We start from the raw sequence: 26638 nt of genomic DNA, 5'->3' as shown, positions 1-26638 counted from the left end.
GCAATACCACATACAGCCTGAGGATATATGTGGTGCTGTTTGTGGAAGAATGCGGCCATGCTTTACGAATTCTAAACAACCCATTTAATGGAGTTGAAACCTGGGAGCGAAAACACTTGACAAAATCTGTACTTCCAAACAGTTTCCATGAATATTTTCGGTCACCACCATCTCCTAAAGTCTCAAAGAGAAAAAACCACAAACGTGCACACGATGTAAACTCAAGATTGTCCACTTCCAAGTTTATTTCACTGCAGTGCTGACAACAAATGGTTTTACTGGCAGAGTTCACATGAAGAGCATGATGCAACCCGCATTAGGGCACCGATGGACGAAGGCCAGACAGAACCAAATCTTCCTCAGATGCCCCCTGATACTCTATGGGTTACACTTAGCTGGGCTATTGAAAATGGGGAGAAAGTTAGTAGCAGTAAGGGCCCTTTTACACGGGACGACCTGTTAGGTACAGACGCACAACAGCTCGTCCCAGCAATAATTGTTTCTGTGCTTTTACACAGGCAGCAGCATCGCTCAGTGATTGAAGGCGGCGTGGACTGAGGGATCGTTCTGGTCGTCTCCATGCACAGTAAACAGGCAGTCCTTCATAAATCAACTGCCTGTTTACACGGGCGGATAAGTAGTTCAGTTTTTTGCAAGCAGCTCACGGAGAAGCGAACAAATTCTTGTTCATCGTGGCATACATTTACACTGAACGAGAAACGTCCAAAATCTGAACAACTTATCGGCCCATGTAAAAGTAGTAAGGCTGGACTGACACGATACTTGCATCACTCTGCATTAGGAACAGATCATTAAAGGGGTTGGTCCAATTGCAGGTGTGCTGCTGCAGGAAGCAGACAGCTCCGTATACCCTACAGTAGCAGAGTTGGTATTGCGGGCTGAGTCCTACTGAAGTGAATGGGATTCAGCCCGCAGTTCCAACCTGGGCCACTGCACAATGTACGGAGCTGTCCGCTTTCTGCAGCAAAACAGCTAGAAGTGAGATAACTCTTTTAAGGATAGAGACTTCCTTTAGGCCATTGCTCTCCAACTATCACAAAACTACAACTCTCAGCAGGCCATATCAGCCACAAGTTGAGAATCACTGCTTAAGACTATGCCTCCACAGCATTCCCAACAAGTCCGTGAAATTAAAAGAAAAAAAAAATCACAGCACTAGAGACCTATTTGGGGGCGGGGAAATTGCAAACCACATACCAATTAAAATTCCAACCAAGACTGGCTAGCAATGCGACAAGTCATTGTTATCCTAAGATTCTAATGTGACTCATGTTGTCATGGAGGGCTAATGCAGCTGCTGTGTGTGAACTTGGCCTCAGAGTTATGATGCAGTGGGTGAGGATTCCCAACAATTCCCTGTTCTGTCCACTGCATCCTTTATTATTCAAGTAAGGCCGCCTTCATACAGTGTAAATCGCTGCAAGCATTCCGCAACAGGACACCCACAGCAATTACGCTGGATAACTGCAATGGCGAAATCCGCACCTAAATAGTCTGGATTTGGCTGCGGTTCTTGAAGCAGATCTGCTGCAGAATTTAACCCTTGTATTTCACAGGTTTTCGGCACCATGTGAAGATTTTTTTTAATCCCCTTGACATGGCTTGTAATGTAAATTCTGCATCCTTTTCGGCCCATGTGAAGGCGGTCTCACCCTGCCCGTACACATCACAGATTCACGGACACTAGTTATGTGTAATGGGAAATCCTGATTCTTCCCTGGCAGCAAGTCTTGGGAGAAAGAGGATCAGACATGCTGGATTTCACCATGCCTTCACAAGAGCAGTTAGAAGATCTAGTGGCGGCTCGTCTCCCTTCACTCCCTGAAATCTACATGCATGCTCTGTGTTTGCAGGGAGATTGTTGTCAGCCGAACAGGTGATCACCTAGACACTACTGGAAGTCTCTGCAGCAATTCACTGACCGCGAACAATATGAAGCAGACTGGAGGGGTCAGGACAGCAATTAGTATGACATTAAAGTGTGCAAAGTGCCCTTTTTCTGCAGGATATTTTGTGGCAAGCTTCACCAATAATGTCTTCCCTTCACAGTAGTGATAGAGAAGCTCAGGAAGCATTGGTGGCAGCTGCTTGGCTCTGGTGTTTCAGTAGTAGATCTCATCATATGGAGGAGCACAAAAACAATATGAGATGCAAAAACCATCTGAAAGTGAATCTCTCATGATCCAGCCTCCTGGGACAGGCTGTGCAGAATAATCTGGATTAACATTGTAGGGGATTCATTTTAGTAAACCCTTTAACAGGTGTAGATGGCATTGTCAACTAATTTAAAGGGGTTTTCCAAAGAGACAGAGACTCATCCATTTGTGAAACAGAAGCTCTCTGAACCCGGACTGAATGGCCGCACGCATCCACTAGTCTCTATGCATGGCAGTTACAGATATGGATGAGGCCAGCTGCACACGCTAGGTTTCTTGCTGATTGGTTTCATCATTGGAACCAAGCAACACGAAAAAAGGAAGCACTGGATCCAGCGCATGCAGGACCTGAACAGCGTCAAACTCCACCAACTACAACGGGGTCCATCTGGCCTCCATCCAGCTCTCCAATGGTTTTCTGGAGAGAAAAAAAAAAACACAGTACGCTGGGCTATTTTATCTGGGATTTCACACTGCCTTGTTGCTGAAGGAGCTTGTGAACTCGCCCTGAGCAGAGTTGGTCACTAGTGGAAAAACCCCTTTAACAGGACTTACATTTTCTAATAAGGAAACTTGTTAAACGCTGTGAAGTAACAGTTCCGTTTCCTAATTACCAAAGCAACCGGGATCTAAGTTATATACCATTAGAACAGCCTGTAGTCTGCTGACAGAGCTTGAGGTCAGGCAGTTGTGCAATAATTTAGGCTTTAATTATAGGAGGAGACCGCTGGGAATTAAAGGGGTTGTCCAGTTGTAAAGTACTGATGGCATATCTCATGATAGTCAATCAATAGCAGATTGGTGGAATTGTCACCAGAGACCAATGCCGATTAGGGCTGGTGCACAGAGCAGATCTATGCTGGAAGCGGTCAGCTCCATTCCCACTGCAGTGGGCTGGCTTGGTATTACAAAGTTCCCACTTACTGACTGGCAAGGGTCTCAGGTGACACAGCCCCGTCGATCGACTATTGAGGGCGTATCTTAAACATAGGCCATTAATAGTTTACAACTGGACAACCCCTTTAACTACCGAGTTTTACCTAAAGTGTTTGGGATTATGACTCTCAGATCTTACAATAAAAAGTTGATGAAGTTGGTTTACTATCTACACCCAGCTAGGGAACCCATTCTCTAAATCACATCCGTGTATGCTATGGTTCTCCAGCTGCTGTGAAACTACTTCCAGCATAGCTAGCATGCGGAGAGTTGTACTTCCACAACAGTTTTGCGAATACAGAGCCTCTTCATTCCTATTACTACTTCTTTTAAATCAGGGAGCAACTGGAACCTTGTTCACATTAGGTTTGCTATATATCAAAAAAAGAACAGCTTGCGAACAGAACTGTTATAAAAGCAAACTGAAATGATAATCATGCATCAGATGTTGGACAAATGAGCATCGTATAGATATAGGTTAGCTTTACACGGTCCCTAGACAACTAAAATGCAAACAGAAAGCTGCCTTAGTTACAATTATATATATATATTTAACCCATTGAGACAAATGCCACGAGATTTCCAGAACGTTTACTTCCGAGTGCTGAAAATTGCAGAAGCAAAAAATAAAATAGAAAACAAAAAAGGTTTTAGTCTTCACACAATACATCCAAGTGGATCAATTTACAAGAACGAAGGAAACTTAAAATAAGAAATTAGTGAGGACACATGCCATACCTATCCATGGAACTTACAACTAAAAAAGGCTTTTCCCCTGCCAATTTTTGTTTCATACAATGCAAAACTTAAAAACATAGCTGGAAATTAAATACAACTACGTGCCTAAAAGAGACGTCACTGAGGGAAGGGCCAAGTGCCCAATGCCTAGAATGGTAACTAGAAGTCTATCCAAATGCTAAGAAGCCATGTGAATGCACACCGGCCTCCGCACACGGACAGAATCATCAGCATTATGGAGGCGGCAGGGGAATGGGAACTCTTACATTTTAACAACTATACAAATATTTAACCTATTAACAACTCCAGAGATGAAACATCAGAGTCTGGAGCAAGGTAACAACAAGATACGAGGAGCGATCAGGACATGTAACCCTGCAGCAGACGGGATGAAACATCTCTGTTAGTGGAAATGTATTTCTCTGCGAGACGCACGCCCACGAGGCTCCCCTTTCTGCTTTGCTTTAGAAGTTATCGTAATCCTTTTTATCTTTCTTCCCTTCGGCTTCGAAGCTGTCCACTCCGTCACTGTCTCGCCTTCTCTTGCGGTTGCTGTGGATGTTAAAGCGCTGGTTCATTTGAGAGAGTGGATCCATGCCGAGAACTTTGTGGATCTGTCGGAAGGCGAGCAGCCTTAGTGCGAACTGCGGGATGACAAGAGATTCAGTCACTTAAAAGCCTCAGACTTAAAGGGATTGTACAGCTTGAGAACATGACCCTTCTGCAGCGTTCCACAGGTTGTGTGTGGTACTACAGCTCGGCTCCATTCGCTTCAATAGAGATGAGCTGCAATATAAGAACTTTTGGAAAGCCTTGTCGCTGTTCATAGAAGTAGGGAGTCATGTTTTTTTAATCCTGTGCAATCTATTTAAACTACATGCAACAGGAAGGAGAATCTGTCTGCAGAACACACCCAGTAAAGTAGAAAGTAGAGAACCGCTGCTGGTGTGCACACTAAGTATTCCCGTGCCTCTCAGGCCACAGTACTACATAGCAACGGCCATGTACAGCTGAAAACCATTCCCACATATGGAAGGCATTGCTTTGAAATTGAAAGCTACAGGATACGATTTTGCAGGTACGCCAGTTTTACGCAAAAAATAGAGCAGCTATTACCAGGTTTTGTGAATTAAACTACTGTGTACCTGTAAAATGGGGCAGCTATTAAAGGGGCTTTCCGTGGAAATACTATTGATGACCAATCCTCAGGATAGGTCATCAATAATTGATCGGCCGGGGTCGGCCGCTCGGGACCCTGACCAATCAGCTGTGTGGGCCCATGCCATCAGCACCACAATAACAGAGGTTGGAGCAGAAACATGACAGCATGTGCCTACCCAGCTGATCAGTCGGGGTCCTGAGCGACGGACCTTGGCCGATCAACAATTTGTGGACTACCCTGAGGATAGTTCATCAATAGTATTTCCACGGAAAATCGCCTTTAACTATCAAAAGCAGACACAATGTGGGTTCGTTTTTTTGGCTGATGCTATATGGGGTCATAACTATGTGACTTAGACAAAAGTCATCACATGGTTGCAATTGCCACTTTTTCAGAGATCACTGTGCTATGGATGGGGCCATATAGCACCCCTTGGCCAGTCAAGCAGAAGCAAAATTATTAACCCATTGCAATTACATTTACCTGTGCACTAGAAGTGATATCCTCCCTTTGCTGGTCAGTCATAGTAGCTAAAGTATCATAAGGTTCTTTTTCGCATGGGTCGAGTAAACCAGGCCCACCTGCCATAAAGAAAAGGATGAGCATATTAAAATGCAGCGTTTGTTGGCATCTTCTGAGCAGGTTACCACCTGTGACATGTACCACTGATAATACTTGCAGGTGCTGGCATTGCTGTTCACACTGCATATCCTTCAAAGGATGTGATTTACTGTTAGTCATGAATAGGTCAGGGGTAGTACAGTTTCTCCTTATGGGGACCATCAAGCAGGCGTGACAACATTTATAGGCCACGCCATGCTCTTCTGGGAAATCCGCAGCACCACTAATTGGAAGGTGACTTCCCTGTAAGTCAAAGTCCAACCTTCTAACAGGCGACCCAATGCTGCACTGGTATTATACCATCCCTTATTTCCCAGAGGAGAGCTGCATGACCTTATAAGTATTCTCATGCCTACCTGGCACTTTCCACAAGGAGAGACAGTACTCCTCCTGACCCACGTCACAGGCGTCTCACCCAACCGGCCAGAAACCCACTGTACCCGACAGTCTTCTGTCTGCACATAGTTCTCTCCTTCTGGAGACGACTTGGTTTTGACTTATACACCCAGTTATAAGGACGCTGCCAATAAATAGCACTGCAGAAGCAGTATGCCATCTCCCATTTGTGTCCTCAACAGCTAAAATGCTTCTGTTTTACAAATTTTAGACACCAGTGTGGAAAATTATTCAGGATCCAAGCCACCTTCCATACGCCAGTCGAGTTCTGGCTCCTACCCTGTGAGCTGAGATACCAAGTGTTCCTGTGTACCGGGACTGAGTGGGCAAGAATATCCACCAAATGCCAATATCTGAATCAATCACAATAACATTTGAATCAAACCCCAGTGGGTACTGCAGGTCACAGTGTTCTGCTTTATTATGCAATCATGTTTCTTTACCCTTTAAAATAATTCCAGATGAAATGCACTCAAAGACTCTCCTCAGGGCATCCCCGGGGCTCTGGGGGCCCGACGAGCTGCTTATTGCCTTCTCCACCAACAACTCCAAGGCCTGTAAAACACAGAAGCTCTGATCAGCACCGCTAGAAGATCGGCTCAGAAGAGAACACATATCTGAACATTTTCTTCCCGGATTGTATTGTAGGACAGGTGTAGTTTTTTTCTGTATAAATACAAATATCCAATGTATTTAATCATGCAATATAAGAGCAAATGTATTCCTGGCGTCACAACGCTACGCACACGGACTGATCTTCACACATGACCTTGTCCGTCACTGCCATTTCTATTCATCAAATCTATCTCTATTCTTCAAGTGAATTTTGAGTAAGAACCTTCTTTTATGATTTTTTTTTTCAATTTCTCAACTTGAACCAAAGTACAAAGGCTTCAAACAGAGGCAAAAACTAAGACTGTTTATGAGGAGTCTGTAAAGTGCCCCCTGCTTAAATGCAATAACTTGTAGTTAGCAGGTTGGTGATGGAGGGGGACAAAGTCCTAGAACTCTGCAGCGATTCCTTTGAAACTTGATGGAATCCCGACGGCTTTTTTTGCCATCTAGTCCAGCCTTACATTTCTCTCTTCGGATAGATCTATACTTGTCCCGGGCAGCTTGAATCCATTTATTGTTGATTTTCCATCCACGTCTGTTCTGAGCATCTGCTACTCTTTCAGTTATATAATATTTTCTGACATTGCTTCTGATCTTAATAATGGACTACCAGTCACTTCTTCCGGGATCAGGGAGTCAGGCACCGGGGCTGCAGTGCTGGACAGGGAGTCGCTGAGATAGGTGCGTGATCAATTTTTCTTCATTTTAACTCTTTATAATTGTTTTAATTTTTTAAATGATGCAGAAAACCCCTTTAAGAACATATTAAAAAGAATAGTACCCAGGACAGACCCTTGTGGTCATCATTTGTAACTCTCGTCCCTGGTCAGAATACACTCCGTTGCCAACAACACTCTGATATATATCTTTTAACCAACTGTGGATCCACCGGACTATCAAAGGATTCCGCCCAATTTTCAATAACTTCTCTATAAGCTCTTTACGTGGAACTGTATCAAAGGCTTTGGCGATATCCACGACCCCACCTTCAGCCATCACTTTTGTGACATAGTCAAAGAAATCAATGAGATTATGTGAACTTACCCTTATGAGATTGATATCTAAAAAGTCACATTCTTTTAACCCCTTAAAATACAACAGGCAAACAGAACAGGAGCATAATACATACCCAGCTTGGAAAATCGGACCACGTGGGTACACGCTGGCATAAGTCACGAAGGATACGGATGATAATGACACAGGACTGCAATCCATTAGCTCTAGCCTTGTGTGCAACAATAAAAGCAAATTAATAACATGGTCAAAAACAGCAAGAGACTAAAATACCATCATATTGGAAGCGCTCGTCACGAGCAGCCAATCGGGATGGCATTTTGGACACTTATTTCTAAATAAAGACTTTTGTTATCTCTTGTAAACGTCACTTGTAAGCCTTGTAGACAAAAAGGAATTTCATTAAATGAAATTTAACAAAAACAAAATAAAAAAAAAATAAATAAAAAAAAAAAGGAAAAACAAAAACAAAAAAAAACAGCTAGGGACTGGAAGGTTGGCCAGAATCTGTTTGGTCCATTGTTGTGACTTTGCTGGACGGCAAAGTCACAGTACCAAATGGGTTCCCGGTACCTTTCACTTCCTATGCTGGACTAGAAGAACATTTTTAAGCTAAAAACAGGAAGCAGTTAACATGTATATAATTGGTTAAGCAAAGATGCTATGCAGCCTTATGGAATATTACAGATTCACAACACAGTTTATGATGGGGGGAGTGGGACACTGAAAAAAAATAGGAGTCCGTCTTTAAGTAATGACGACTCGATGACCAGAAAAAAGAAATACATAAATAAAGAAAAAGGAGGAAAAAAAATATACAAAAATAAATTAAAAAATGAACAGGATGTGATTGTAAACATTAAAACGATCATCTGTTCACATTTTTCTGGTCATTTAAAAATATTTGCTTTTAAAATAACATTATCACGGACAAGTGCAACAAATTCAACATTGATCGTGCTAATAATTCTCTCATAAGGCTACAAGAAGAAAAGTAAAATGATGTTGCGAACCTGGAACCACTTAGCGTGGCGTAGAGCAGCCAGAGCGTCAAGGCATTTTTGCCTGTCCAAGACGTCCGGTGGGTCTTTCACCATAACCGAGGTTACATCTAAAAATGAATTGAATTGGCAGAAGTGCAGTGAGGGACGGGTGTTTGACCAGGTGAGCAAGACACATCCTCTTATGTAGCTACAGTGTCACACAAGCCGTTCAGAGGATAAAATCACATGTGCACCCTAATGGTGAGATGAATCAAGGCGCAATGCTAATATAAGGCAATGAAATAAGGCTAAACAAGTGTGTCTAGATTTCTCGTGGGTGCGGAGTCACTTTTGTCTACATGGGTAGAAAATACACCTTGCAAAGTGTTTCTGGTTAAGTAAAGACAAAGTTTTCCAGGAAGGATGGTTGTTCACAATGCACCAAGAACAAAGATCACAAGACAGGGAGGATGCAGAAATCCACCGCAGCTCAGCCCGCATACACCTTTGGTTTCGCAGATCCCTGTAATGCACTGTGTACAGGCCCCACCTTTGTAGCGTGGATTTCTGCATCTCTTCAACATTGGTTTGATCAACCCCTTAAAGGCTCAATTTAAAGGGGTTGTCTAGTTGTAAACTAATGATGGCTTATCCTTAGGATAAGCCATCTAGAGTAGATCAGCGTGGGTCTGCTTGCTGCCCGGGACAACCACTCATCAGCTATTCACCGGGCCAATGCGCTCATGCACTAAGCGGATTTCTGCAGGAAAATCTCTGGCTTGGTAATACACGCAAACCTTCCATTTCAATAGCAAATTTGCCTGCAATACCAATCGTAACCACTGCAGTGCAAATGGAGCTGTCTGCTTCCTGCATAGATCAACTCAGCACATGAACACACCAGCCCAGAGAACATCTGATTGGCAGGGGGTCGCATGCAGACCCCTGCTGATCTACTGTTGATAGCATATCCTGTGGATAGGCCCATCAATAAGTTTGCAACTAGACAACCCCTTTAAGAAAAAGAAAAGGGAACCTCACACAAACATTTGTCTTCTGTAAAAGTTATATCCTCCAATACATAATAAGATGATCTGCAAACACTGGTGAACTGTGGCACCTCTATCTACTTGCAGGTTTCTGCAGACTCAAATATTGCCGCAAGACATGAAATGACTCACAGCCCGCTCCTGCTGCTTTCAGGAAATTCTTCTGAAAGGCAATTTTAGGCAACTGATGCAGGGCAAAACAGTCTACTCAGCATGTATTTGTGGGGACCCGTCTAGATAAGCTTCCCTCATTTGCCTCCATAGACATAAACAAGCATGATCTGACAACTCGAAAGTGCATGCTTATGGAAAGTTCTTTTGCGTGAAAGATCTTTCAGGGGTCGGACCAACCCGACCGCCGCCTTATGTCTATGATCAGCTTTTAAACTGCTATGACAATCAAGACTTCTGTAGTCAGCGAGCAAAAAAATAGAAATATAACATTTGCAAATCATCTGATCATCAGTTGGAGAACATGCAAGTCAAAAGAAGCGCACATCACTTTACTCCATTTCTAGATGGCCCTTGTGATAAGAGGTTAATCATTGAAAAGAATGCTGTGCCCACACTATTTCATGCTCACATCAGGAAGAAAACAGGAGTTTAAGCAATTGTATTTAGTATGTAATTGACGCAAATCACGGCTGCTATCCAAAGCGCTTAAACCTCCGATTTCTGCCGGCGTCATCTTTGGTTGACAGAACACAACTGTTTGCTTACGTTTCGAGTAGTTCCCATCACAGAAAATAGTGTGAACACTGCTTGCAAATTCAGAGGAATGAGGGAGGGAGAAAGAAGCAAGATGCCTGCACTATGCAACCAAACCCCCTCCTAATATTAGATGAGGCTGGTGTGACACTGAGCTAAGAAAACCTTGGTCAAAAATCCTTCCGATGTCTTGGCAGCAAATTCCTGGCGGGACCAATTCTCTGCTACAAGGCTTTATAGAAGAAAAGCTATAAGGATGGAAGAACACAAAACACTAATATATCAGCTGCTGGAAAAGGCTCAGCAGCAAGGGTTAAATCAGTTCAGTACTAATTCATATGCAAGTGCCATATAGAAGAGCTCAGTATCTCTGTGACAAGTGGGAGTGAAAACATGCAGAAGTGACTCCCTAGTCGAGTTATGGTCGTTCAGACAAAGCCTTCCTGAGATTAGGTGACAAGACAGAGTTGATGCAAAAACCTTACTGAAGCAGAAGGTACAATGGGAATTGCTCAGATTGGAGAATATCTGCAAGGTGCCTTTCAGAAAACCTCCCAGGAGAATTTAGTATGATGCCAGCACCTGATCCACACTAGGTCAGACAAACGACTGCTTTGTTTCCTTTTTTTTTCTCCACAATCGAGCATGCAATCGTAAAAGACATATAATGAATGGTTTGTGAACTGCGGTGCTCATACAGTGCCTACAGAGTTATGGAAGGGTAGTAATAGGATCACAAATGACTTATCAGTCAACACTCCCAGGAACAGGCTTACTGGTTAAAGAGACGCCATCACCAAGACATATTTTTGCTTATCCTTAAAGGGATTTTCCTGGCTATTTTTTTTTATTGATGAGCTATCCTAAGGATACGTCCTTAAAAGTTGATCGGTCAGGGTCCGCAGCTTGGGACCCCAACTGATCAGCTGTTGGGGAGCCCACTGTCACTGACAAAACATAGAATGTGGAGTAGAAGCAAAATCACTCTGATCCCTGTGAAGTGGCCAATGCTTGTAATTCAGGTGCAGCTCCCATTAAAAATCAATGCGAGCTGCGCCTGTAATTAACTTTAATATTTGAAGGGCTTTATTTTTAAGGGGTTCACAGTCCAATAAAAATACTAAGTTTATCTGTACTGCCAAAAAAAAAAAAAGGACTTGTGCACAGAGTTGATTTCTGCAGAAAGTAGACAGCCCTGTTCCTACTGCAGTGGCAAGGCTTGGTATTGCAGGCTGTGTCCCTTCACTTCAATAGGAGTTTAGCCCCAGCACACGGGGGGGGGGGGGGGGGGGGGAAATTCTGCGGCAGGATTTACTGCAGAATTTCCGCCCGTGCCCGCCTGCATAGGATTGCATTACAAAACACAATCCTATGCAGATGGCTGCGTTTTGCCCGTGTAAAAACACACACGGAAAACAAATCGCCGGATGTTTTATTTCTGTGCGGATCTCGCAGAGGCCCGCACAGAAATGTCACTCCCGCCCCGCCCCTGCTAACGCACCGGCTGGTCGGCTGCCGGCACATTACAAAAAAACGTTTGGTTTAAAAAAAAAAAAAAAAAGATTGCTTCTTGCCATATTTCCTTGTTGCTTGTTGCCTCCGATCTCTGCTGTGTTAACCCTTTACATGCTGCAGTCTATGTGACTGCAGCATGTAAAGGGCTGTCACTGCAGCATGTAAAGGGCTGTCACCATCGGACCCCTGGAATGTGATCAGGGTTCCTGATGGGTCCCTGTGGAAGTCCCCTAAAGGGACAAAAAAAAATAAAAAAATTTTAAAAAATTAAAAATAAAAAAAAAGTAAAAAAATTATAAAAAAAATAAAAAAACACTTGTCTCCCTTTACTTTGTAAAAAATCAAAAATACAATCACACATGTGGTATCCGTGTGCGTCGTAATGACCCAGAGAAGGAAGTTAATACATTATTTAACCCCTTAATGACATGGCCCCTTTTTTTCTTTTTTCCCCATTTCTTTTTTTCCTCCCCCCTGTTTAAAAAATCACAACTTGTCCCGCAAAAAACAAGCCCTCATATGGCCATGTCAATGGAAAAATGAAAAAGTTATGGCTCTTGAGACGCAACTGCAAAACTAGTTGAAATTCAATGATTAGACCATTTTAAAAAACCTGCCCTGGTGGGCACGACAGGGTGGTAGGAAACCTGTTATTCAAGGGGTTAATAGTTTGGACCTTTATCGACATAGTGATAGTAATTATGCAGTTTATTTTATTGTTTACATGTTTTATTGGAACAAATGGGAAACGAGGGGCTGTAACTTTTTTGGGGCTAAAAATAAATTTGAAAATAAGAACACTTGGAACCGCATGATGCAGGATCTGTCAGTCTGTCACAATGTGCAAGAAGTTCAGGCCTCCAGCTCGTAGTGTAGAGATATTTACACTGCAGGCACAGGAGGGAAAGTGTTATTTATCTTTCAATTCTAATTACTGAAGTTATTTTTGTGTAAAAATATCAATTTTAAAAACAGTGCACAGCAGACTAGCAGCCTCTTAAAAAGTTTGTCAAGAAGTAGTCTTTCTGGGAGGAAAATAGACCCTTTTCCCCCTTTAGTGGACATGCCCTAAAATCATATTACTTGCTGATGATAGCGTCCCTTTAAGTCTGTTTACGTGGCCTCACAAAGGTGTTACACGTACAATATTGGCCAAGAGAGAAGAGTGACTTGAAAATGTTCTGGGGAGTATTGTATTGAAATATCAAATCAAGCATCGTCCAAACTAGGAGAAATGTAAACTGGCTATAATCTAACCTATGTGGAGCTTAAAAGGGTTTTCCAAGGATGCGATTAAGTTTTTAAAAAGGCCCAGACCTGTCCTATAGATTCCAATATACGCGCTCGTTACCTCATTTCACGGTCTTTCAATCGCACGTCCACTCCCACCGTGCTTGTTTACAAGTGTCACTTCCGCCCCAGCTCTCCTACTAAAACCATTCATAGTGAAGACATCGCAGGCAGCACTACTTCCACCTACACACATCCAGTGTTTTAAATAGTGTCCACACACATCAAAGGCTTTGAATGCACATGCATGGTTTCACTGCAAGCTAGTTGGCCCACGCATGCGCCAGCTTGACAGAACATGTGGCCTCGATACCACAAATTTACATCTCCGCTGACGTCATCCGGCCGCGGAAAAGAGCAGAAGTTGAAGGCACCACTGCTAAGGAATTGACGTCCGAGGAAAAGACGCAAAAAGGCGTTATCAGCGCATTATGCGACCGTCTGTCATAGCGGTGGATCCCAGCAAGTAAAATAAATGTGTATTATAAAATCATGCTGCTGTAACAGCAGGAAATAAGTGAAATCGCTCCCGGAAAACCCCTTTAGAGGCTACAACTGTATGGCTATACCTACAAGTAATCTGTCTCTGTAGTGATATACGATGATGCAGTTGCTTCAGGATTTATTACACTTTGCCTGTCTTATAAATGAGAAATTGCCTAGACACCAACTAAGGAAACAAAATGTCATTCTATCTGACCTATATAGCAACAGACCCAACATACTCCAGACACGGACCATGCGGCTTCTGGGTTCACAGCCTGTGGAGGTCTCGAGAGTTACACAAGATACATGGGACAGTCACACTGGTGTCACATCATTTCATATTAAAGATGCATAAAGTTTTTGGACCTTTTCTTTTTAAATGCTTGAATTAAACTAAGAAATAAAAAATTGTGGTAAAAGCCGCCCCATTCCTATATAGAAAAAAAAATCCCAACCCCCCCCCCCCCCCAATACACTGGAAAACTCTGAATCTGCATCTCACATGAGTAGAGATGACACCATTTGTGTGCTTGCCTCTACTAGAATAAATCATCCCAAAAAGCAGTATACAAGAAACAGCGGTCAAGAGAACAACGTTGTTAAGTTTTTTCCAACCTCCATCCCTCATGCTTTCTTCTCTTATAACCGGCGAGGTCAGAGTTATTGTGACCTGCATTTTAGGTTCCACACAAGAATTCAAAATAATAGCGGCCTCAGGAATGGAACAGGCAACCTCATACTTCTCGGGGCTTATGACCTGCCAGAAGAAAAATAAGAATATCACATAAGAAACAGCAGCTTTACATATCCTAACTCCAGTATGGCATCAGTGAGGCGAGAACCTGCAGTAGTTTACACACTGTTCAAAAAAATCAAAGGAACACTTATTAAAGCACACATCGGATCTCGAAGAGAATGGGGCATCAATGGCAGACCTGCCAATTTCAGTGCAATTGAGCTGCACGGTGCAGAGTTGTGCAGCATATGTCCCACTACAAGATGTCGGGCCCTCATTGAGTGACAGTTTGGACAGTAGTCACTAGAGGTCATTTCCTAGGGCTCTGGTAGTGCTCCTCCTATTCCCCCAGCCCTGATGCTCGGTTGATGCGCTTCTATGGCCCTGTCCATCTCTGCTTGTGCAACGGTCCATATCCTGGTAATAGCTCCATACTCAAGACTGGGCTGGGGGAGACAGCAAACCTTGTGATGAAACAATATGGATGGGCCATCATGGAGGAGCAGCACTGCCTGTATAACCTGACCGGGCTGTAGGTAGCGCTTCATGCTACTGATCGTGACAAGGAAACCAGTAAAACACAGAACTATAGCAGAAACAGTCAGGAAGGAGGAGAGAGGAATTGTCTTCATTCCTTTTTGGGGGCGTCTTGTTGTCATTTGCACCAAAGCAGGTGAAATTGAGTCACAACCGCTTCTGCTTCCTAACTAGACAGATTGAGATCCCTGAAGTATAAGTGACTTAGGGGTTATACTGAGATGCTTAAAGCATATCTAAGTTTTCAACAAGTTTTCTAAAATACAGCAGGTACTCCTTACCCTCACATCTGCTGCTGTTTGCACCCAGTTTCAGGTCTAAGTTCTGATTTTAGGTGGTCTTCCCCATTTTTCTGTTGTTCTGCTATTTGCAATCCACTTGCATACAGGGGGCGTGTAGGAAGCCTAGCATTCTGCTAGTAGTTCACTGTCCTGCATTTCCTTGCCCTGACCTCCCATGCCGAATTGCAGTCTGTGGTCCAACCAACATGGGAACAGTATCCAAATGCCTGCCCCTGTGCACTCCCAGAACCATTCAAGCATTCTGGCCAAATGGTGAGCAAACCCAATATAATGTACAGACAGACCCACCCCCACAGAAAGATCCCCTACCACCAGGAAAGATCGCTATCTTAGTACCTGCAGATCTGTCAGCCTGCAGTCTGTGTGCATGGGAGCGCCCCTGTAAAGATAGCTCGTCACCCCATTGCTAATGAAACATTCCTATATCCTTATTACTACAGAGCTCTGTATCCAATGAAAGACAGTGACTGCAGAAAAGCTGAAAGGGAGACCCCTAGTGGCAGCTCCTTCAGCGAGATTTACAGTGGTAAAGCAGCAACATTTTTAAAATTCAAGTCAATTACAGGAATGATGAGACTAACACAAGCTAGTAGATGAGCAGAAGTCGTTAAGGGCAGGCTCACATAAGTGTAATTTAATAGCATATTAAGTGGTGAATGGAGTCAATGAAAGTACATTGATAACATTCACAACAGTTTTACAACACACTTGTGTGATCCCAGCCTTAGTCTTCCTAAAAAAAATTTAAGCAGTGTATAATGTTTCAATAATTGATAACAGGCAAATCAGGCCCATAGTAAAATAGCAGCAGGTCACTGTAACACAGCCCAAGTAACAGTCATGTTAAACAAATACTCTTGTATGAAAAAAGACAAAAGTACCAAAGGGAGGAATGGGGTGATAAGAAGGAATTCACAGAAGAGGTAATTAACAGATGAAGAGTAAAGCTGGAATAGGCTTATCACATTCTCCCCCACCCCCAATTCCTGGGCAGTAACATTAGGCTATATATGGCTGCACAATCACAACGATAAAGATTTTTCTTGACGATGTCTGACGATTCATAACCGAGGAAAATTATACGTCAAAGTTCACAAGACAATGGACTGTTGAAGAAGGTATTTTATAACCCAAAAGATGGATATTTAAAGGTCAAAATACACCCTCTGCAAATAACTTTTAATTTTGCAAACGTGTTCCCCTTGCAACAGCAACCTCATGCAGCGCTCGTGATCTAGTTTGCACAGTTTAAAAAAAAAACAAAAAACAAACAGCTGCCAGAAAAAGACTCAAGCAGATTAACCGCTGCGGAAAATTTACTGCAGATTTTGCTGTGAAGCCAAGAAGTTAAATCCCTGCTGAAAATCCACAGCATATAATGAAATGCTATGACACCGCAGGTCAATTCATGCTTGGATTTTTCCCTGCAGCATGTGGATAAGATTTCTTGTAATCCTATGTGCACTGTTGGTACCATAAAAATGCTGCTTACACACAAGCACTCACTCACTCCTATGCAGACGGCCGCAATTTGGCCGCGCAAAATCTCGCGCGGCGAACAAATCGCAGCATGCTCCATTTCTGTGCGGGGCTCGCAAAGCCCCACGCAGAAACGTCACTCACCGGCCGCAGGGTCCGCTCTGGGCATGCGCCGGCTTGCAGCACATGAAAGAGCCGGGGCCGCGTGAGCAGGCGAGTGTCACGCTGCTCTCTGCAGGCGCTCAGGTTGGGTCCCCCTGCGAGAATTCTCGCAGCCGGATCCGACCCGGCCGTTTGCAGGCGGCCTATAGCAGATGTCTAAGTAGATAAAGGTTGGAAGTCTGATTTCAACTTCCCGATTATTCTGGAAAAGGCTTATCTGCCAAGAACTGAGGTTTCTGGTAGCTGCTTTCTCCCCTCACTACATACAAGACATTTGCATGTTCAACCAAGCTGAGAATACATGCGACTGGGGGGAATGTGAAGACACAGCTGATGTCAAACAGCTATCTCATGTGTATGGGCAGCCCAGGAAGAGCAGATTAGGCCTATGACATTCTCCCCCAATTGTGGACAGTAGCAGATAAGGAGGCAATTTTTTTGCGTGATGTTACAGCTTCATAAGCAAAAGGTACAGATAACAAACAAACAGTCTCCCAATCACCACTTACAGCAAGCTGTTTGGGAAGGTTTTCAGATATACGGGTAAGCAACGTCCTAGTTGGCTTCTCTGCACAAAGAAGTACTAGACTGACGTTTCTATCACCACGTAAGAGCAATCCTTTAGCCAACACGCCAACGCGCAAAACTCCTTTCAGAGCCCTGAAAATAAAAAAAAGTTGTACATTTCAGATTAGAAGAACTGAAAATGTTGTTTTACACGTATAACACTCGAAAATAAATCTACTAGACTGATCTGCAAACAGTTTTAGGAAAAGGCAGAATTCTCACAGTAGTTGTAACACCAACATCATCTTGTTCCAGTGAATGCACAAAGGTCAATCAATATTTAGCTGTGTAGAGTATTGGCTTAGAAATTATACTAGTTTCTGAAGCAGCAGGCTGAAAGAGGAGCTATGGAGCAAGTATTAGATCCTAGGCTGCGCTTCTAACGTGGCTGTTCAAATTGTTAGTGCTTTCATTTCAAAAGGTTTGCTAGTAGATTGCAGGCTGCATAAAGTTCACAAGAGACCACTCACCCTGGATTGTCAGAATCATTACCTTTCTTTGGTTGGGTCTTTCTTCTCTTCGGTCTCTTTCACCTTAGTCTTGTCCTGGTCAGCCATGGAGTCAGACACAAGTTTAAGTGCTCGTTCTGTAAGGGATACTATTTTCTGTACAGCCTGGAGTTCCTCCTCCGTTGGGTATATTGCAGCGTGCTTGGTCATAACATATCGGTCATCTGAAGAGTCTGGCCTGCGCAATGGCTGAAAAAAAGATATCCAATGTGTTTTGGTCAGCAGTTTATGCAGAAATTCAAAAGCATATCAGGCCATTATGTATGAAGATTTCAGTAACAACATTTAACATAAGAGAATTGTTGGAGAAGGTAATATATATGACCAAAAAACAGATTTTTTTAGGCTACAATATACCCTCTGCAAATTATTTTGCAAACGTGTTCCCCTTGCAACTGCAACATGCTGCAGAGCTAGTGATCTAGTTTGCAGAAAAGTTAAAAAAACCCTAGCAGAATAAATGCAAAACCCCAAGACAAGGGGGCAAAAAACCAAACAAACAAACCAGACACAGCTGCTGGGATTTAGATTGGTCTGAAAACCTGTGATCAAATTTACTAGCCACCACTGAGCTTATTGCGAGTTGAAGAAACCTCTAGTTATTCTTGACAAAACCGTAAATGTATTGAAATGTGAAATAAGTATCTAAAATACACTGCTCAAAAAAATTAAGGGAACACTTAAGCATCACCCCAAGTCACTTACTCTTCAGAGATCTCATGTCCAGTTATGAAGCAGAAGTAATTGTGAATTCATTTCAACTGTTTTAGTGCAAATAAAAGTGACAACACTGGAGAGGCAACAGCAAGACACCAAAAAGAATGTTGTAGACCATTGCCCTCTCCTTGCTGATTCTTCTCTAGTTTTGCTGGTGTCCTGGAGGAGCACTGTCAGAGCAGACTACTGACCAAACTGTCAGAAACAGACTCCACGAAAGTGGCATACAGGTCCGACACCCAGTAGTGGGACCTGTGCTCCCACCCCAGCAACTGGCATTTGCCAGAGACCATAGGATTTGCAGGCGCCACGTTCTCCTCGTAGAGGATAGCAGGTTCACAATGAGCACGTGACAGACATGAGTCTGGAGATGCTGTGGTAAGCGTTATGCCTCTAGCATCATCTAACATTACATTTTTTTGAGCAAAGTGTTACCTTAATTTTTTTGAGCAGTGCATATTGCAAATATAGTAATTATAGCACACCAACAACCAACACACAAAACTCACAGCTGGCCCTTGAGATTGCGGTGGCATTCCTGGTCTCACTCCCAATAATCCTGGTGGCCCTGGAGGACCATGATGATAGCCACCATCTGGGCCTCTTCGACGGTCATCCCAGTGATGCTGCTCTTCCTCCATACGCCTCCAATACATATCCTCTTCATAGCGCCTTTGAAGAAAATTCAAATGGTTATGACTTAATATTTTCTCAGGGGGATCAAAAAACAAGTACTAGGACTTGATCATAAATTAAAGGGGTTATGCTAAGATGGCATTCCTGTTCATATGCCCTATTGGGCTACAGCTCTAGTTTCCCCTTTATGACCCAGAACACAGAGTTACTCAGTAGGAGTGGCTCCTGTCCTGGCGGACCTTCTACTACCCTGTTATAAGACTGCCTTTCTGATGAATGGTTGTTATGTAATACATTTCCCATTGCAGGAATGTCAGGGGGTAACCAGGAACAGGACTTGGGGTGATCAGCTCATCACCAAAAGCCCTGAATTATCAAAACAGGAAGTGCATCTTGAAACTTGATTTTGATGATAGAAATGTGTGCCCCAAGCAGTCTACCCTGCAAAATCCACCGAGGAAAAACAAATCAGCCCTTCCAATTTGGAAATCAGTGGTAGTCTTAGATCAAGTACTTCATCAATGACCATGCTTGCTTTTTAGACTTCATTCTCTGTAGACAAGAGCCCTTGTTCCTACCTCATTTCCATCCTCCACCGCTCCTCTTCCTCCCTCCTTCTCCAGTAGTCTTCTTTCTGCATCTGTTTCCGCATCTTCTCTTCCTGAATTTTCCTGGCCCGAATGCTGGGCTTCACTTCCACTTGCAAATCTGGATTGACCTTTTTCTGTTTAGGAAACCATAAATAGAGTCTTGTATAACAGTCAACGTTAGTGTGGAAAATAAATCACCACTGCAGAAAACGCACCTTGTACTGCAGCCTGTGCCTCCTTCCTTTTAGATGCATCTCCTTTGCATTTGGATCATTGAAGCTGCACTCACAGAGCTTACAGTGAAATCGGATAACTTTTCCTTCATCATTTCTGACCTGAAAAATAATTTTACACTTTAAGACTAGCCCTGTTTCCGGAAACTACATTCCTACAAAATCTATCACACTTAATGGGGAGTGTATCACTTCTGATTTTATTTTTAACTAATTAAAAACAGATACTGAAATGTTCTTCTAACAAATTTTATTTAACTGATTGTATGTTTTTTTTTCCTTTTTCTATATAGGATTATGGGGGTGGTCATCATGCCTAAACTGCTCTTAAAGGGGTTATACAGGATTAGAGAAACATGGTTGCTCTCAGGTTGCGTCTAGTACTGCAGATTAGCTCCTTTGAAAAAGAACTTACCAGCAATAGAAAACATACAAAGAAATACAAAGAAAAATCCAGCATTATAAAGATTTTTATTAGGAAAAATATAAGAGGTACAATGCAAGGTAAGCACAAACTATGGTGCCCACAGGGGATGTGTGTTTCGAAGCAGAAAAGCTTCTTGATCACCGTGTAATCCTGTGTTATCTATAGTAGGCAGAGGTGAGTTTATGTGTATTTGTTGTTTTATGCCAGGGGAAGCTGAGTTTTATAGAAAAAAAAAATCTTGGCCAACCCCCCTTAATATATACATATGTGATGGACAAAGGTGGATGTCTAATTTAAAAGTTTAGCAATGGTACTCATAAAAATATCAGTAAAACAAGCTTTGCAAAAAAAAAAAACCCCTTCATAATAGCAACATGGAAAAAAAAAACAAAAACAAAAAAACAAATAGACCTACATATTCTGACAGTGATACATTGATAGATAACACTCGAACTACTAAAATATCTTTTGATGATATTCACATTTGCATGGGCTAAGGAAACATAAGGCTATAATAAATGCCAAATGATCGGTAATATAAACTGTATGCAACCAGTTTTTTTTTGTTTTGGCAGCCAAGAAATGTCAAAATTGAAAGCTTAGTCACTGATAAATTAAAAGCCATCAACATAAGTAACTGCTGCTCAGACAAAACATTTATTCTTTAGCTTAAATCCTGCAGTGAGAAGGGAGCACATAAAATAGCAATACGAAAATAGCATTTGGTTCATAAATAAAATATGCTGTGCAGCTCCTCAGATGCCACAGTAAGGCCTCCCTCACACAGGGGCGTTTGCAGAAACGCAGTGTTTTTCAACGCTGTGTTCACTGCAAATTCCGCCCGGTTTCAGCAACGCTGGCATACTTTATGCCAGCGTTTTACCTGCATATTCAGCACAGCTGAAAACGCAGCCAAGGATGCTGTAAAAGAAAAGGAAAAAAAAGCAATACTTACCTAGCCGCTGCAGTCCGGGACACGACCGCTGGTCTCTGCCGCCGCTGATTGGCTGAGACAGTCAATGAAGGGCTGTGATTGGGCATCGAGCCAGCGCCGACAACCAATCACAGCACTCTATTGCTGGAGGCGGTGTTCTTAAACCTGGCCTACGGCAATAGACTTGTGAGTGCAGGGGAAGCCTGGATCAGCGGCAGAGACCAGCGGCCGCGACCCGGACGGCAGCGGCTAGGTGAGTATTACTTTTTTTTTTTCCTCTATCTAGCCTAGCTGGGACTGATTTTCGGGGTAGGGCTTCAATTGCAAACACCCCCCCCACACACACACACCCAGTGTTGCCGTGTTTTCAGCAGTGCTGAAACCGCTGCCCATTCATTTCAATGGGCGACGCAGGGCTGAAAACACCCAAAAATAGAACATGCATCGCTGTCAAAGCGCAGCGTTGGGAGGCCCTGTGTGAGTAGCCCCATTGAAATGAATGGGAGCGTTGTACAGCGTTTAGCACTGGGCTGAAAATGCAGCGCTAAACGCTGTAAAAAAAAAAACCCTGTGTGAGGGAGGCCTAAAGATTGCCGCTAAGTGTCACGTTGTAATATTGTTGACATTTTCTCTTATTAGATAACTGAATTTGTTTCACTGGGAAATTAAAGAAGAGCGGAGCGGTTCTAGGACACAGCTGCCAAGTAGCAAAGCAGCTATGTGTGTGGGAAGCAGGAGGAAGAAAGAAGCGATGCAATATGGTGTTTTGAAAGCTGCAATTAGAGCTTTACAGAAGTTACATTTTCTCAAGACCCAAGGACCTGTTAACTAACTTTTTACCTGTTTGAGCATTAAATAATTTTTTAGGTCTGAACTGTTGATGACCCGTCTGCAATAGTTCAGACCTTGATTGATGCGGTTCCCTAGTGGCAGACCCCCAATGATCATCTGTTATCTGACACAATATCAGGTTGTATGGAGTCAGAAGCTTATATTGCAGCAGCCCAGGTTAGTAATGTAGGTGAAGCTCCCACTGAATTCAATGCAATACAAACCCAGGCTGCTGCAATGTAGCCAGAGCCATCAACTTCCTGCTACATCCACAGCAGACTGGATCAGAGCCGATAGCTGGGGTTCCCGAGTACAGGACTCCCACTGATCAACTATCCATGACCTAGTCTGAAGACCGGTCAGCAACAGTTCAAACCCAGACAGCACATTTCAATACCTGAAGCATTAGCATTTATTTTAACCCAAGTGGGCAATAGTGCAAATTGGACCTTAGGCAAGAAAAACGTCAAAAAAAAGAAATGCTAACACACCTCTTCCACATAATCATGGCCGACAGGTTGGACATCACTCTGAAGGGCAGCCAGGGTCTGAGCAGCTTCTGACATTTGATCCATTTTCACTTCTTGTGGCTGTGTGCTGGAATTTGGTGGGACCTTCGCGCTGTCTGTCATTTTGTCTTCGGACTTGTTTCCAGTTGACTGCAACTTATTTCCACCTAGGCAGAGGGAAAAAAAAAAAGTGAACAGTCTTATTAGGGCAGGTTTAGATATCAGTTCACACAACCAGGAGTGCTGTATACAAAGACTGATTTTTTAAGCTAACAGTAAGGCCCAATGTCCAATGCGGATTTTAATTATAAAATCTATGCGTGGCCGCCGCAGCTTTAGAAGCTCACATGGATGCATTAGCATCCACATGGCAATTTAAAGCACGCGGATGTGATTTTTCCTCCGGCTTGTGGATCATATGTGTGCGAAGAAATCACAGCATGCTCCATTTTCCTGCAGATCCGCAGGGATGGCTTCCATTGAAGTCAATGGAAGCCATTCCTGCCGTATCACACCCACAGGTGTCACTGTGGAGGTTCCGCAGATCCGTGGGAAAGCAGGGGATTCAAAAACAAAAAAGTGAGCACTGCGCGTCGCCCGACGCATTTGCCGTGCTGAAGAAAGAAGATCCGCATGGCTCCAAGGAGATCCCCACCGGACCCAGAGAGGTGAGAAACATTTTTTTACTCTCCATGGCCAAAGACACACGGATACCAATGTGGGATTCAGCAGTGGTATCCGTGCATGCAAGCGGACATAAGGTTTAAGACTGGAACCCATTATCAGGAATTTTCATATAATAAAAATAAAGTTTGTTTATATTATATAAAGCACACACACACACACACACACACACACACACACACACACACACACACACACACACCATAAATACCTCTTAATGCTCATCTAGTAATTACATGATCCTAAATCAGCTTTTCTTGCTGTATTCAAATTAAAAGAGTCTCAACTCTATAAAATATTTCATAGTAAGGACACATTTTGTCATCAAAAATGTTCACACAAATTTTCACTTGCCTACAAAGGTTATTTTTGGTGTGGTTATTTTCTTAACGATGCTGTTAGATGAGATGGTAGACATTTTGCTTGCACTTGAAGAGCCAAGAGACGTGCTAGAAGTGGACGTAAGCAGTTTCACAGCAGGTGTGGTAACAGAGGAGCTCCCGTTAGTGCTGGATGTAGTGTTGGATGAGGAAGCAGGCTTGGAGACAGCTGCTGAAGTGACAGATTGGTTCACAACATTTGGTTCGGTTGACGGAATGGGTTTGCCAAGCTTGGTGTGCAGCTTTACAACCTGAAGGAAATAAGCAAATACGCTTAAAAATCTCAGCAGGTCCAAATGACATAACAGGGTAAGGCTTCTTTCCCACGAGTGTATAATGGCCATGATAACGGCTGGCTGATATACGCTTGTGGGAAAGAAGCCTAAAGCTCATTTTAGACGAGCAGATTCTCGTTTCCACAAGCGGGTGACATCATCGCTAGCTCATTCGCTCTCGTGCAGCCTATTTAAACAGATTCAACAAGAATCGATCAGTATTGTTCAGTCTTTCACATTAGTGAGTATGAAAGACTGAACAAGCGCTGTTTAAATGGAAGGAAGTGAACGAGTCAACAATGATTATTATGCCTGCATAAAATGGACAAGCAAGAAGCGAACAATTCTCATTCAGTCGTGGACCTGCGTTTAGACTGAACCATCATTCACTTTCATTTGTTTGAACAATTTTTTGAGCCATAATCGTTCCGTCTAAAGCACCCTAACAAATATGTTTACAGCTGAAGTAATTTATAGCGGTTAAAGAAAGAAGGCCCTGTCAAACAAAAAATACTGCTTTAACAAGTATCAATACACTTTAAAGTATGGGCATTACTTCAGGAGCTAGAGAGGAAGAGGTCTTTATTTTTTGTCCAGTTTTTTTTTTAGCTGGACAGAAAATGGTCATCCCCTGTGCTTTTCTATCCAGCTTAAAAAAAGAGCGACAGGAACAGAAACCTTGTGAAACAGACCAAAGAGTTCTTAGTCTCACCCTCACACAATAAAAGCAATGCATCTGACCAGGTTTTCCTTTAAATGCCGTTTTCTGTAGGCAGGGTGGAAACTCAAGATGGAAAGCAGCCCTAAAACTACAGTGTAAAGAGTTGTAGACCAATTTAAAAAAAAAAACCCCGCAAAGTCAGTTTAGGCAGTGCAGTGCTTTTTTGTCCATCAAGTCTAGCAGAGTTTCTGCGCAGTAGAGTAAATGGGACTAGGAAAAGAATTAAAGCCAATGCAGACAAAAGTGAATCTGTTAAGCTTGACTGCACCCCAGCAGCATTCTTCTCTCAGACCTGTTGATGGACTGAGACTGTAGTTGACAAAAAAGCACGGCAATGTACAAATGGTCCTGAGCATCGCTCGCCTTTGTTGAAACCAATTGAGCTTTGGACACTTTTACAGCATGTTGATACGAGGGTATTGCATAGTTGGATCCACTTCGAAATTGTTCTGCCTTGGATCGGATTGTCCAATCAGAGGCTAAACCTCAGAATTCTGCCATAGATTTTCAGGCTGAGCAGCATGCGCCCTTAGCCCACAGCCAATGGAGCAAATCTGCATGTGGCTGCTCAACATCAGATTTCACCCCCGCCCCCCAAGAAAATGCAATGCAAAAGGTGAAATCGGCAATGAATCCACACCCTTATTCTATTCTTATATTGTTACATACTGCATGCAGGAACCTGGAGTCCCGTGGTAGCTCTTGATTATATCTTTTCTACACCTGAAGTGTCTTTTTATTGATAAGATGTGTGTGGACCTGCTATAAGGACTAGTGTGCAAATATGTCAGGATATTACGGAATTCTAAAGCCTAAAACGTACCTTCTGATGTTTAGCACCTCTGATGTGGGCAGCATATGCATCTGCCCCTGTGCAAGAGACATCGCAAAGCTCACAACGGAGCTGGTTCTGGGTCCCACGGATAGCTGTGCTGCTGCTGGTTGTGTTTTGGGAGGCTTTTAAGGCAGCTTCTTTTTTCTTGTGCTTTTGTCCTTCTAAATGCTCCTTATAGGTCTATTATTTATCAAAGCAAAAACAGTATTATTAAATTGTCAATACAGACAGCTACAGTCTTGGAACAAATCCCTATATCAAAATCTGTTGTGTAGAACTACAAAGCCACAGAATCAATTCTATTGCTTTTTCAGTTTCTATATCAGTTACTATAGCAAACGTGTTCCCTTCGCTTTTACAACAGACTGTAGAGCGAGTGATCTAGTTTGCAAATGAGCAAGCTTCTGCATTGGAAGTGTAAGCATAATCAATTAAGACAGCCAGAAACATTAGAAGCATGTACTATAGTCTTTTAAATCCTTGTACAGTATGTAAAAGTTGTTACTTTCCTAAAACTATCTAGGTTAATAAAGTATACTGTGTGATCACAGCAGTATACACTGAAAGATGTTAAGGTCGACAAACATGAAACAGAGACAAGAAAGCATAATCTGAGGTTCACCTGAGGTCCAGCACAGCTAATCTTGCAGACATCACAGTAATGGATCTGAGGTGGTTTGGGTGGCTGTTTAAGCTTAAGTTGCTTATTCTGAAACGGAGCCTTTTTTGTAAAGTTGGTCCCGGACCAGGCTGCTGTAGCGGCGGCCGCAGCAGCTGCAGCCGCTTGTTTTTGCTGCTGTTGCTGCTGTTGATAGTAAGAAGATGCTGCTGAATATACTGCAGCTTCATAACCAGAGTAAGTTGTACCTGTTGGGCAATATGGA

At 42.9% G+C, this 26638-nt stretch overlaps 1 protein-coding gene and 3 non-coding genes across 9 annotated transcripts in view; all 4 read right to left on the bottom strand.

Annotated features, from left to right (window-relative positions):
* Positions 1-216: 216 nt before the first annotated feature.
* Positions 217-26638, bottom strand: part of ZFR (zinc finger RNA binding protein) — a 60472-nt gene continuing 34050 nt past the window's right edge. For 5 of the 6 annotated variants that reach the window (XM_066602479.1, XM_066602482.1, XM_066602483.1 and 2 more), the window contains 15 exons: positions 26377-26621; positions 25743-25934; positions 23898-24174; positions 22842-23026; positions 20141-20260; positions 19914-20059; positions 19209-19371; positions 17966-18171; positions 17416-17566; positions 14306-14447; positions 8673-8770; positions 7775-7870; positions 6474-6585; positions 5497-5594; positions 217-4495 (listed from right to left, as the gene is read on the bottom strand). In XM_066602479.1, the coding sequence (XP_066458576.1) occupies positions 4316-4495; positions 5497-5594; positions 6474-6585; positions 7775-7870; positions 8673-8770; positions 14306-14447; positions 17416-17566; positions 17966-18171; positions 19209-19371; positions 19914-20059; positions 20141-20260; positions 22842-23026; positions 23898-24174; positions 25743-25934; positions 26377-26621 (2411 nt within the window). In that variant the 3' untranslated portion in view covers positions 217-4315. Of the gene's footprint in view, positions 4496-5496; positions 5595-6473; positions 6586-7774; positions 7871-8672; positions 8771-14305; positions 14448-17415; positions 17567-17965; positions 18172-19208; positions 19372-19913; positions 20060-20140; positions 20261-22841; positions 23027-23897; positions 24175-25742; positions 25935-26376; positions 26622-26638 lie in introns of those variants that run through there. The other variant, XR_010792790.1, reaches the window with a different exon arrangement.
* Positions 16370-16510, bottom strand: LOC136630978 (small nucleolar RNA SNORA66). Its single transcript, XR_010792980.1, has one exon. It is a non-coding gene; the product is annotated as a small nucleolar RNA SNORA66 (small nucleolar RNA).
* LOC136630975 (small nucleolar RNA SNORA66) lies at positions 18280-18414 on the bottom strand. The gene has a single exon (XR_010792978.1). It is a non-coding gene; the product is annotated as a small nucleolar RNA SNORA66 (small nucleolar RNA).
* On the bottom strand, positions 26017-26146 carry LOC136630976 (small nucleolar RNA SNORA66). The gene has a single exon (XR_010792979.1). It is a non-coding gene; the product is annotated as a small nucleolar RNA SNORA66 (small nucleolar RNA).

Source organism: Eleutherodactylus coqui, chromosome 5, assembly GCF_035609145.1.
Source record: "Eleutherodactylus coqui strain aEleCoq1 chromosome 5, aEleCoq1.hap1, whole genome shotgun sequence".
Lineage (NCBI taxonomy): Eukaryota > Metazoa > Chordata > Amphibia > Anura > Eleutherodactylidae > Eleutherodactylus > Eleutherodactylus coqui.
This window is presented reverse-complemented; position numbering and strand designations above follow the sequence as displayed.